This window comes from Amblyraja radiata, chromosome 1, assembly GCF_010909765.2.
Source record: "Amblyraja radiata isolate CabotCenter1 chromosome 1, sAmbRad1.1.pri, whole genome shotgun sequence".
In the NCBI taxonomy this organism is placed as follows: Eukaryota; Metazoa; Chordata; class Chondrichthyes; order Rajiformes; family Rajidae; genus Amblyraja; species Amblyraja radiata.
The window spans coordinates 101725151-101738727 of record NC_045956.1 but is presented as its reverse complement, the minus strand read 5'-3'; the positions used below and the strand labels follow the sequence as shown (position 1 = coordinate 101738727).

Sequence of the window (13577 nt, the reverse complement as noted above, 5' to 3'; positions counted from 1 at the left end):
GCGACAATGTGAAAAATAGAACTGGCTTTATTCATTAGTTTGTATTGTGTACTGGTATTATATCTTAACATCCAATTTTGGGATCTTAATTGGAGGAAATCATTAATGAATGATTTTTTGATTTGCTGTAAACATCTAGGTTTACAAATTTTCCTGATGTTCATTGCATTCTTTCTTATTTCTTTCCTATGCTTTCCTGGATTCAGAGAGAGGTAATTTTTCCATTTTTGATATTTATTCATATTCTCAAAGGGATGAGTTTTATAGCTCGTTCTGCAAATGTGCACAGATGAGTTTTTAAACTTGAATTTGAATGGGAGAATTGCAATTTCAGTTTGTTATAATTCAGCACTTTGTCCTTTTTCCTACATGACTAGGAAGTTTTATGGTACCAAAGAGGTGATCAGACTTACTGATTGTTATAGAGTTAGTTCAAGCCAGATGTGTTGTAACCTTCTTTCAAATCCCAATATATTTTACCATGAGCAAGGAACACCACTGAATAGTTTATTGGAAAAATATCTAAGTTTGAACTTTAAAGATGTGTCTTGTTTGATCAGAGCATTACTATCATTAGCCCAAAAACAGTCAAAGACTTTAAAGTTGACTTTGAGAAAAGTATTTAAAACAATTCATCTGAACATAAAACTTTGAACATTTTATTCGCTTTTTGTTCATTTGCCTGACGTCATTAATTCCATCCTGAGACATAGTTCCCAGATTACTTGTCTCTTCATAAACCACAGCTGAGGTCTTTCTTGCCAATGTCTGTACTTTACAACATAAATCACTGAATAATATAGCTTGATCTAGAAAAAAATATCACTTTTGCTTGTCTTAAAAACACATTCAATTGATTTGAGGCAGTTTTAAAGCAATGTGCCTATGTTTTTTTTTGCATGGGAAGGATTGCAGATGCAAGTTTACGCTGAAGATAGACACAAAATGCTGGAGTAATTCAGCGGGACAGGCAACATCTCTGGATCTAACTTACTCCAGCATTTTGTGTCTATTTTTTTAAAATGTTTGACTCATAATGTTAATGTACAAAATAACATTCAAATGGTAATAATTACAAATGTAAACTTATTGCATTATGTATGAGAGAGGAGTTGGGGGGAAAGGTTATAATTTATTCTAATTAAATAACTGATAGCTAGAAATTAGCAACAAATGAATTTAAGAATTAGGAATTGTCTTAACATGTCTGAAAATGTTCTAATTGTTAAGCATGTTATATAGATTCAGTGATTGAGTGAAAAGGAGGAAAGAAGATAAGACTTTCCTCCTTCGTCCAACGTCCACACTGACTAACAAGCCCCATCTACACTAGTCCCACCTGCCTGCATTTGGCCCATATCCATCTAAATCTATCCAATCCATGACCCTGTCTAAATCAATTCAATTCAATTTCAATTAAAAAACTTTATTGGCATGATAAAAAAAAACATTGTTATATTGTCAAAGTATAAAACATGACATACATGTTTAAAATGCATAAGTATAAATACAAGTATACAGTGCATGGATAGATATGTCCCTGTACATAAACTCGCAATAGGCCTATAGCCCTTTATTGATTGCTACACGTTCTTGCAGCTGTAAGCAGTACAACACAATAGCAAGTTTAGCAATTCAATATTAATTTCTTAGTGTTAGTTAATGTCAATTAGTGTGTGCGTACATATGTGCATGTTTAAATCTTTCTTAAACATTGTGACAGTACCTGCCTCAACTACCTCCTCCAGCAGCTCGTTCCATACACCTACCACCCTATGAGTGTAAGAAACAGTTACCCTTTGAGTTCCTATTAAATCTTCCCCCCTCCCCCACCTTAAATCTGTGTCCTCTGCTTCTCGTTTCCTCTACTCTGGATAAAAGATTCTCTGCATATACCCTATCTATTCCTCTCATGATTTTATATACCTTTATAAGATCACCCCTCATCCTCCTGCACTCCAAGGAATAATGTCCTAGCCTGCTCAACCTCTCCCTGTAGCTCAGGCCCCTAGCTCCTCCCCTAACATTTGTGACTTTCAATCAAAAGATGTGATTTGAGGTTGTTGCAGTAGAATTTGAGAGAAAATCCTAAAATATAAGATTAGGAAGATCTCTTTCTTGAAATAGAATTAGAAACATGTAAGTTTTTTTTAAATTCCACAGGGGCCAGAGTGTGTGAACTAATTAATGTGTCCATTGGAGCAGCACTCAACTATTTTTTCCCACTTCCATGCAACTGCTCTCAAACATAGTTCCACAATTCTGAACTCATCAGTTGTGTCACATAAGATCTTGGGTAATATAAGTTGACTGTGAAACCCCTTGAGTCTGCTTCATTGCTTAATGAGCTCCACCATTTGATCGTGGCTGATTCATTTTGCCCACTCAATCCCATTTCCCTGCCTTCTCCCCATAACCTCTGACACCCTTAGAACTAGTCCATTGAATTTCCCCTCGTATGATTAAGCCCTTCTTTTCAGAAGGCAGTATAGAACACGCACTACATTCCTGCCAAGATGTGGGTTTGCCTTGAAATCTTAATCACCTTTCTGATTGAGACACAATGACACTGGTGCAATGGGCCAATAACTGTTCTGGTTGTAGAACGATTGCATGAAGCTTCTATTGTGCCTGAATCCTTGAGTAAATATCACGTATACCCATAACGGAAAAGTGGCATTCAGTAAATCCTTCCCTCAGGCAAAGCTTCAAAGGTCATCAGCCATACAAATCATCATGGCAGTGTACCAGACAAAGAGAGCACAACATTGAAAGATGTGTCACAAGTAGCACGTTAAAGATATCTGGAAAGCAGCAATGACAACTTGCATTTATATAGCACCTGTACTATTTAAAGAGATTCCAATGTACTTCATAAATAGATGGTGCCAATCACACTTGTAACCTGACCCAAGAAATACCAGATGTAATGTTATCACTTGGATAAGAAAATATTCCAGTATACTCAGAAGTAATGTTAGTTGTAAAGTGGTTTCAAGTAACCGCGGTGTCCCTGAAGTGGAAAATTATTTTAAGCTGCTCTATTTGGCATAAAATAAAAAGTTGTCAAAATTATAGCTTATAATACTTATAATACTTGAAACGTTTAAAAAATGCAGGTGTTTCTATCTTTTTAATCATATTTGGTGCAGGTGTGAGAGGTTATGGGGAGAAGGCAGGAGAATGGGGTTAAGAGCTTAGAGATAGATCAAATGTAGAACATAGAAACATAGAAAATAGGTGCAGGAGGAGGCCATTTGGCCCTTCAAGCCTGCACCGCCATTCATTGTAATCATGGCTGATCATCCATAAAAACAGTAACCCGTGGCTGCCTTCTCCCCATATCCATTGATTCTGCTACCCCCTAGAGCTCTATTTAACTCTCTTTTAAATTCATCCAGTGAATTGGCCTCTACTACTTCTGTGGCAGAGAATTCCACAAATTCACAACGCTCTGGGTAAAAAAGTTTTTTCTCATCTCAGTGTTAAATGGCCTCCCCTTTATTCTTAGAGTTGTGGCCCCTGGTTCTGGATTGCCCCAACATTGGGAACGTATTTCCTGCATCTAGCTTGTCCAGTCCTTTTATAATGTCATACATTTCTGTAAGATCGCCTCTCATCCTTCTAAATTCCAGTGAATACAAGCCCAGTCTTTCTAATCTGTCCAAATACGACAGTCCCGCCATCCCGGGGTTTAACCTCATGAACCTAGGCTGCACTGCCTCAATAGCAAGGATGTCCTTCCTCGAATTAGGAGACCAAAACTGCACACAATACTGCAGATGTGGTCTCACCAGGGCCCCGTACAACTGCAGAAGGACCTCTTTACTCCTATACTCAAATCCTCTTGCTATGAAGACCAACATGCCATTAGCTTTCTTTACTGCCTGCTGTACCTGCATGTTTACTTTCAGTAACTGGTGTAAATAGATACCCAGGTCTCGTTGCACTTTTCTTTTTTCTAATCTGACACCATTGAGATAATAATCTGTCTCCTTGTTCATGCCGCCAAAGTAGATAACCTCACATTTAACTAAATTATACTGCATCTGCCACGCATCTGCCCACTCACTCAACCTGTCCAAGTCACCCTGCAACCTCCTAACATCCTCTTCGCTGTTCACACTGCCACCCAGCTTTGTGTCATCTGCAAATTTGCTAGTGTTACTTTTAATTCCATCATCTAAATCATTAATATATATTGTAAATAGTTGCAGCCCCAGCGCCGAGCCTTGCGGCAGTGCACTCGCCACTGCCTGCCATTCTGACAGGGACCCGTTTATTCCTACTCTTTGTTTCCTGTCTACCAACCAATTCTCTATCCATGTCAATACCCTACCCCCGATACCATGTGCTCTAATTTTGCCCACCATCAGCCATGAATGAATGGCGGAGTAGACTTGTTGGGCCGAATGGCCTAATTCTGCTCCTATCACTTATGACCTTTTGACCAATAACAGCTATGTTCAGGAATATCAAATAATTATCAATAGGCCTGCACCATTATATATACACCTTTTTTTGGACTGCTCTTTTCTTATCTTTGATATCAGTCATTAGAATATTCAAGCAACTGGAACTGGTAGCATTGAATAATAGCCCCAGTGGCTTTTAACTGAAGTTGGGAGATTCTTCAAAATCTAGGAGTGATAAAAGAACTGGAGCAGAATTATCTGAATGCATTCATGATAATGTTAACATTGGATAACTGCGTGGACTGTTTAACTGTATATTTTGTTTTGCTGTGTCATATTTACAGTTTTTGACCAATCAAGGATTCCACAATCAATTCTTCTTTTCATTTCAACTGCAACTAAATTATTGGCCCTGCTCTGATTTTTTTTAAGGCCTGGATGCCAAAGTGAGACGGATTTAGAAGCACCATTAGATAATGCATTGTTACCTCTTGACAGCTGCACACGGTGATCAGCATCACATTACTTAACAAGTGCCATTTTAACTCAGCATGAACTATTTTGGTAGAAATATTTGGAAATAGGCGTGTTCATTTTAGTTTTCATCATGTGAAAGCGTTCATTTTCTGCCCAGTAATACATTGATAATCTAGATCTATAATTTAATTAATGTCCTGAAATATTAGAAAATTAGCCTTTTCCAATAAATTGATGACCCTCAGTCCTGAGGTATTTGGATGGTGTTTTATGAATGGGTTTTGTGTACAAAATGTATCCTTGAAATCAAGGCAAATGTTGAGCTATTTTAAAATGAATGCCTTTTAATCCAGAGCTTTCAATATATCAGGAACGTGCTAAGACATTCAATTTGGACCTTGCTTTCTTTTTCTCATTTAAATTGTATAAAGTGTCCTTTGCCATTGTGGCAGCTCATGCATATTTCCACTGTTGTTCAGTTAATGGGTTAAAGAGTCTAAATGAAGCTTCACCCTGTACCCTCCAACAAGTAGCCTCTTATTGTAATTTTATTTGAGAATAGAAAAGTGGACTTGTGTAGGAAGGAACTGCAGATTCCGGTTAAACCGAAGCTAGACACAAAAAGCTGGAGTAACTCAGCGGGTCACACGGCATCTCTGGAGAAAAGAAATAGGTGACGTTTCGGATCAAGACCCTTCTTCAGACTTTACAGACCTGTTACTTGCAGTCATACAGCTCAGAAATAGGTCACCTCATCGATGCTGACAAAGATGCCCCATCTAAGCTTGTCCCATTTGTCTGCATTTGACCCATATCCCTCCAAACCTTTCCTATCCATATACCTGTCCATAGGACTATTAAATATTGTTATTGTGCCTTTCAAATACTTTCTACTTTTTGGGAACCATGTCTCTTTTTGTTTATTATGTAGAATAGAGGATTGTAAAGTCTCCAGGGAACTTTGGATGCAGTAGATGAGGTTAGAAGAATTGTTCGTGAGGTCCAGGTGTGAAAGAGGTTCACGTGATCCTCCTCTAACCTCATTTACTGCATCCGGTGTTTCCAAAGTGACTTCCTGTACATTGGCGAGACCAAGCGTAGACTCAGCGACCGTTTTGCTGAACACTTGCCCTCGGTCTGCCAAAGCCTTGTTGCATCTCCTTGTTGCTAACTATTTTAACTACTTTTCCTATTCCTGGCCTTTTTATCCTGGGCCGCCTCCATTACTGGAATACACAAACTAGAGGAAATAATGTCTTATATGCTGCTTGGGTAACTTGCAACGCAACAGCATGAACATTGAATTCTCCAATTTAACGTAATTACAATTTTTTTTTTTAAATTTTAGTGTAGCTTAGAGATCCAGCATGGAAACTGGCCCATCGGACTATCAGGTCCACGTCGACTAGCAACTAGTTCTATGTCATCCCAGTTTTGCATCCTACACACTCCTACACACTCGGGGCAATTTAAAGAAGCCAATTAACCTACAAACCTGCATGTCTTTGGAATATGGGAGGAAAAGCAGAGCAGCCGGTCTTTTTATCTCTGTCCTTTGACCATTAATCTGCATATCAAAAAAAAACTCTCACCTGTATCTAGCTATCACTTGCCAGGTTTTGTCCTGCCCCTCATCTCTTCCACCCCCTTCCCCAGCTCCCACAAGTGGTCTGAAGAAGTGTTCTCACCCGAAACATCACCTTTCCATGTTCTTCAGAAATGCTGCCTGAGCCACTGAGTTGCAGCACTTTCTGTATTTGTCTGGGTTAAAGTTTATTGCTTGTGGGTGTTAAATTACCAGCGGCGCTGTCAGCAGAGGAATAGCAAATGCATTCTGATAATACTTCTCTACTGCTTCAGCATTTTGATGCTTGTCCCGAAACAGTGCAGGAACATAAACACGTTCAAGCACTGCCCACTGATATTGTTACTGCCTGCTTCTTGGCTTATGATTCACCTGAAAACTATTTCATTAATTGTATGTTTACAAAATTCACTGAACAATTATTTTCAGGAAGATGTGTTGTTATGCATAGGTGACCATGTCCCAGCATTGGGATAATGATAGCATTTTCCCCCTTGTTAAATCAAAAGCTCTATGCAATACTTAATATGCGCTTAATGGGATAAAAGCTGTTGAAATTGTAGATTTCCTGCGGCACACTGCTAGTCACTGTCCTTATAATTACTGCCCTTCATCCCAGCAAGTCTCTTCTGCACCCTCTCTATTGCTACCACAGCACTCTGGTACAGAGTGGAATCAGACAGATAATTGAGGAGTTAGTCCAGTAATTGGAGCATTGGTCCAGCAGATGATGGTGGAAGCTAAGAATATGATTATTGTAGGAAAGAGGGTGTGCATTTTGCAATGACAGAATATTAAGGACACTCGCCTGGGAAAGGCAACAACAAGCTGAATGTGGCACTCAAAGCTTGGGTAAACCTTATCCTTTCATGAGTTCGAATATTTGCATCAAATAATTGCAGCTAATGGTTCATACTTTTATTTGTGCAGGGATTTTGCCTATGTAGCAAGAGATAAAGATACACGGATTCTAAAATGCCATGTGTTCAGATGTGATACACCAGCAAAAGCCATCGCAACCAGTCTTCACGAAATCTGCTCAAAGGTGAGAGAATTCCATTTCATTCAAAAGGAAATGATAATCGCATGTTGTTCCCTTACCTTGAGAGCTATTTGCATCATTAAGATACCTGAGTTTTCATGATGTTGTAAATAACCATAAAGGTAAAAATTAACTGAAAATGGAAATGGGAATTAATCTTCTATTTTCTCACGGGTAGAAGGGAAAGCTATCATCTTTGTATTTGTCATCTGCATCACTCAATTTAATTGAGGTAAACAGTGAGAATAGGGTGAAACATAATGGTTGCAATTTTGCATGAATGACATACAGATGTAGACTGCAACTGTACTGGACGAGTAGATTGCTACACCAGAGAGTGATGGCAGCTCCGCTTGTCATTAGAATTATCTCTAGTGTATTTATTTTCCCCGTATTTACAAATGTGAAATGAGCAATCTTGACTTCAGACTGATTGAAGAAGAAAGGGTAAGGATTTAAATAACCAATAACTGTCCTCTGTGCCTTTCTTCATGTTGCAGATTATGGCAGAACGGAGAAACGCCAAAGCTGTGGCTTGCAGCGTCTCTCAGGAAAGAGTCAACGTGAACCTTGATGTTCCTCTGCAAGGTAATATTTTTTTCAGAGAAAGTAAATTTCGGTAATAAAATGTTATAGTTGGGGATAGCTGTTGCTCAGTGATGGATGTCTTGCCTTTGAACTATAAGGTTGTGACCAAGTCCCTCTAGAGACATAAACATATGATCTGAACTTTTTTCAAGATTAAAAATATTTGGTGGATAAATCTCCTTCTTTACTGCCCCATCTACAGTGCTGCCACCCTCATGCCATTAATTCTATATTTTCCCTTTACATTCAACCTCCCAAATTGCAGCACCTCCATTTATCATTTCTTTAGCTGATCTATATCTTTTTAGTTTGGTTTAGAGATACAGCGCGGAAACTGGCCCTTTGGCGAGTCCGCACCGACCAACGATTCCCGTACACTAGCACTGTCTGACACACTGGGACAATTTACAATTCTTACTGAAGCCAATTAAACTACAATCTTGTATGTTTTTGGAGTGTGGGAGGAAACCGGAGCACCCGGAGAAGATCCACATAGACACAGGGAGAACATGCAAACTCCATGCAGACAGCTCCAATAGTCAAGATTGAACTTGGGTCTGTCTCTGGGGCTGTAAGGCAGCAACCCTACCGCTGTGCCATTGTGCCACCCACTGTGTACCAGTGCCGCTCTCTCTGTATACATTGGCAGCCAGCCTCACAGTCTGTCAACCCAGCAATCTAGGGGCCATCCACAAACTTACCAACCAATCTATATTTATGTCCAAGTATATATATATATATATATGTATAACATAAATGTAAAAGAGAAAACAGCGTTAATTTTGAAATACACACAGGGAATACTTCTGGTAGTAAATATTTATCTTTGAGAGAAAAGCAAGGAACTGCAGGTGCTATTTTACAAAAAGAACAAAGTGCTGGAGTAATGGCAGATCAGGCACCATCTCTGAAGGATATGGTTAGGTGACATTTCGGGTCAGTAACTTTCTGTAGTGATTGTAGTGGTGGGGGGGAGCTGGAAAATCGTGGGGGCGGAACAAAGTCTGGCAAGTAATAGGTGGATGCAGGTGAGGGGGTTTGATTGGCAGATGGTGAACAAGGATGGGAGATCAAAGGAAGACAAAAGGATGTAAAATAAGCAGAGAAGTGGAGTGAAATGTGAAGCCAGCGGAAGGGAAGCCAGAAGAATGTTCTTCAAAGTCACAAAAAATCTGATTAACTGGTTATTTTGAAATTGCAATTTAATGGAACTTGATGCACATGCAAATTTCCAACAATGCTTCAAAGATACTTTGTTGGAGTGAAATGTTGCAGGCTGACCTGAGCTCTAGGAAGGCAAAGTACAAAATCAAAATCTTTGTATAATACCTGTACTTAATTGCTTTGGTTGCAAAAACAAAAGTCATCACTGACTCTAAAAATGAGTATAATAAAAGAAAATTTAAAACATTTTGACAGAATGTGGTTCAGACCTGTCTATTTAAAAAATAAAATTTTACATTGTAACCATGTTTCTTTTTAACAAAAATTGAATTGAATTTAACATGCATGTTTCATTTAATTTCCTATTGTGGAGGGAATTCTATTAATGACCTTTTAATGCGTCGTTGCATTTTTATTTTTTTCAACCAGGCAGTAAAATTAAACTGGGATTTGAATGATCCCATGGCGTTTTGCATATTGAATATATTTTCATGTATTTAACAGATGAGTTTTCTATTTGTACGTGTCTGACTGGCATTTGTACATTGACATTGCTGAATAATGTAACAGAAGAACATTTTGTTTGATGTGCCTAAATTTGTTTATGTTCTATAGTAGATTTCCCAACACCAAAGACGGAGCTGGTACAGAAATTTCACGTTCAGTATGTCGGTGTCTTACCTGTGGCCAAACCATTAGGTAAATTTTGGATTTAAATGCAATGGGCAGAAATTGCATAGTTACTGGCATTGTTCACGAATCCGGTCCATGGAGAAGTCCCGTGGGCTCATTGTCACCATGCACTAATATAATCAATATGCCTGCAATTGTTTCCTGAATCTACCAACAACAGTCAACTACGTTTTAAAACTAGCTATCCCTTCTCGTTCAGAAAGCAAGGCCATAGGTTTAAGATGTTATTTATTACATCAGGCACCAAACTACCCTTGGCTGTCTCTGGGGAGTAGAAGTTTATCTTACCTTACTGTGATATATTCTCACAGTTCCCAAGTGAGCCTGGTTGCCTAACATGGGGACAGTTAGCAAACAGCTCCAGTTTAGCTGAAACGCCAGTTTTAACCCTTACATTACACATCAGGGTCCACCTCACAAGTCGGTGTGTTCCTGAAATCTGTGGCCTCGACAAAGCACTAAATCCAGAAACTCAGTTAAGGTCAGATGCCAGGGCAGCAGGTTATGGGGCAGAGCTCCCATTAGTCCCACCAGCTCATATCTTTCCAAACCTTTCCTATCCATGTACCATTAGGAGCAGTTTGAAAAAAGCTGTTAACTGCATGAACTTCCAAACGGCCATCAGAAGATGGACCTGAGGCATAGTCGTCGCTTGAGGACAATTCACTTGGACAGCTGCACTAGTCAAGCTTGGGACTGGAATAGCCCCACAAGAATAGGTCACAAATGGTTAGCACAACCATGGGTTTCATACAGGGAACACATACCCAGGAAATATTGGGCAAAAGCTGGACCATTATGACTTGCATTAGTTCTGAATAATATAATGCTCATGTTTTCTATTCAGATATCATTTTTAATTGCATCTGCTATAATTTGCTTCACTATTTTGAGATCAAGAAATAATTTATATTTATTCTTTTGTCTATGGTAGTTCTAATTTGACGGACCAAACAACTGAAACATTTGTTCCTAAAATTAAAACGAAGCATTAAGAATGCAATAAACCATTTTCATGAATTTTGACTCCCAAGGACAAGTATGTGGGGTGGGGGTGGGGGGGTAAACACAATCTCAATATTCCTAGTTCTACCTTCCAAGACGAAGGTGAGCGACCAATCCGATCTTGTGAATTTTATCAAAGAGGCTGCAAGCCATCCATTTTAATTTAAGCCTTTAACAATTGGAGAAGATTTCCCATAGTATCATACCCTGTCCCATAAATCAAATAGCCTTTCTCTCACCTCCTTCAATCTTCTCACCATCACAATAAACGTAACCAACATCATTACCCACTGGCCTTCCAGCCAGATGGCCATTAAGTGGAGCATAGGAGGCTGAGGGGGTACAAAATCATCTCGTCTTTTTTCCCCGCGGAAGAGGATAGAACTAATGGCGATAGGTGTAAGGTGAAAGGGGAAAAGATTTAAGAGATCTGAGGGGCAATTTCTTTATGCAAAAGGTGGTGCATAAATGAAATGAACTGCCAGAGGGAAAAAAAACATTTAGTCAGGTAACGTGGATAGGAAACTTTTGAAGAAATAGGCCAAATGTAGGTAAATGGATTGTATTCAACTATAAACACTTAGTCGACAAGATCGTGGTGGGCCAAAGGACTTGTTTCCATGCTCTGACTAAATCTGATCATTGGGTGTAAAACAAGTGGAAAAAGTATAAGATAATTTGGTGGGATTTATAGTTAGCCACCAGCTTTCTGGTCCCAAAATTCTCTGTCTTAGCCTTTGTTTCTAAGTTAATATTGAGCCCATTGTGTTGAAAGAATGAAAATCAATAATTTTTTGCATTTTGTTCTTGATAAGGAATCGAAATATTGAATGGAGCTATTGAGAGCTTAATGACCACAACTAACAAGGAAGACTGGATTTCTGTGATTATGAATGTTGCTGATGCCACTGTTACTGTGATAAGGCAGAAGGTAAGAACTGGGAACATCGTTAATGGCTACAAATTCATACAATGCTATCAAACTATATCCTTTGAATATTTTTTGTTTCTCTAGTTGAAGTTTGTGTTAAATAATATTTAAAAGGAGTATACCAATAGAGCAAAGCTTTCATACTTACATCAATGTTCCCGATGTTGGGGGAGTCCAGAACCAGGGGTCACAGTTTAAGAATAAGTGGTAGGCTATTTAGAACTGAGACGAGGAAAAACGTTTTCTCACAGAGAGTCGTGAATCTGTGGAATTCTCTGCCTCAGAAGGCAGTGGAGGTCGATTTATTGGATGCATTCAAAAGAGAGTTAGATAGAGCTCTAAGGGCTAGAGGTATGGGGAGAAGGCAGGGACGGGGTACTGATTGTGGATGATCAGCCATGATCACATTGAATGGCGGTGCTGGCTCGAAGGGCTGAATGGCCTGCTCCTGCACCTATTGTCTATGTATTTATGTATAAGATGTTTATTTAAAGTTTGAAACCCGATTGTTTCACCTAGCTTCAGATATCAGAATGCTTCAGAACGATCCGTTTAACTCGTGCTTTAGTAAAACACAAAAGTGCTGGTGTAACTCAGCAGGTCAGGCAGTACCTCTGGAGGAGGGAATGGATAAATGACATTTTGGGTCGGGACACTTCTTCAGACACTTGCTCTGTTTTGTTATGAAGCATTTCAGGGGCATTGTCCAAATTTTAATTTAATGCATTGCTAGAATGTTTAATTGAATAAAGGGAAAAATCTCAAGATGGTTCTTTTTATATAACAACCAATTTTTCTCCTAACATCTGGAGCAGGATGAAGATGAGGTTTTGTTGGAGTGCCGTGTTCGTTTCCTGTCATTTATTGGAGTGGGGAAGGATATCCATACGTTTGCCTTTATTATGGACGCAGGAAATCAGCGCTTTGAATGTCACGTCTTCTGGTGTGATCCGAATGCAGGAAATGTTTCTGAGGCCGTGCAAGCTGCATGTATGGTGTGTACCCTTTGAATAAAGTTATTATTTTCTTGAGAGCCACTCCAGTAAATTAATTCTACAATGTTCCTTAAGTCAACTGATATTGCCATGGCAATTGAAAACAATTGCAAGGTTAAGTCCCATCAAAGATAGTCCGAGGGTCTCCAATGTGGTAAGATAGTAGCTCAGGAATGCTCTCTAGTTATTGTGTTTAAAATAAAATAACTGAAAATAAAGCAATAAAACTGAAAACACTGAAAATAAAGCAGTTGTGTAAAAATCTTTTTGCTTCCTGTCAGAATTCCACAATCGACAGAATACTTTCTAAAGAAAGTGAAATTTCCCCATCTTGTTAGTGTCCTGATGATATCTTCCAAACATATGGATGCAATTAGTTTGTTTATTACTGGCAATGAATCAAATGATCACATCCTATGACCTTATTCTACTGAAAATTTAAACGCGTGTATCACACTGAAAGTGGTAAATCATGTAAAGCTTCCATATCTTATAGAATCCCTTCCGGGCACCCAGCCCCTCATTTTAATGTATGAAGAACATCACTACCAGAAGCCTTGACACAGATTAAAGCATCAATCCACTGATATATTCAGTTGACTGATATCTCCATCTGTGGCCCAGAGCCTGAGGGAACTCGCTCTCACTATGAACATCTCTTTTGATTCCTCTCACTATCTGA

General features: G+C 38.9%; 1 protein-coding gene across 13 annotated transcripts in view; it reads left to right on the top strand.

Moving 5' to 3' along the window:
* apbb2 (amyloid beta precursor protein binding family B member 2) overlaps positions 1 to 13577 on the top strand; it is a 300906-nt gene that overhangs the window by 280136 nt on the left and 7193 nt on the right. For 7 of the 13 annotated variants that reach the window (XM_033027584.1, XM_033027573.1, XM_033027611.1 and 4 more), the window contains exons 10-15: positions 207 to 212; positions 7408 to 7522; positions 8020 to 8107; positions 9887 to 9970; positions 11785 to 11900; positions 12713 to 12895. In XM_033027584.1, coding sequence (XP_032883475.1) covers positions 207 to 212; positions 7408 to 7522; positions 8020 to 8107; positions 9887 to 9970; positions 11785 to 11900; positions 12713 to 12895 — 592 coding nt within the window. The remainder of the gene's footprint in view (positions 1 to 206; positions 213 to 7407; positions 7523 to 8019; positions 8108 to 9886; positions 9971 to 11784; positions 11901 to 12712; positions 12896 to 13577) is intronic. The other 6 variants (XM_033027660.1, XM_033027679.1, XM_033027647.1 and 3 more) reach the window with 5 other exon arrangements.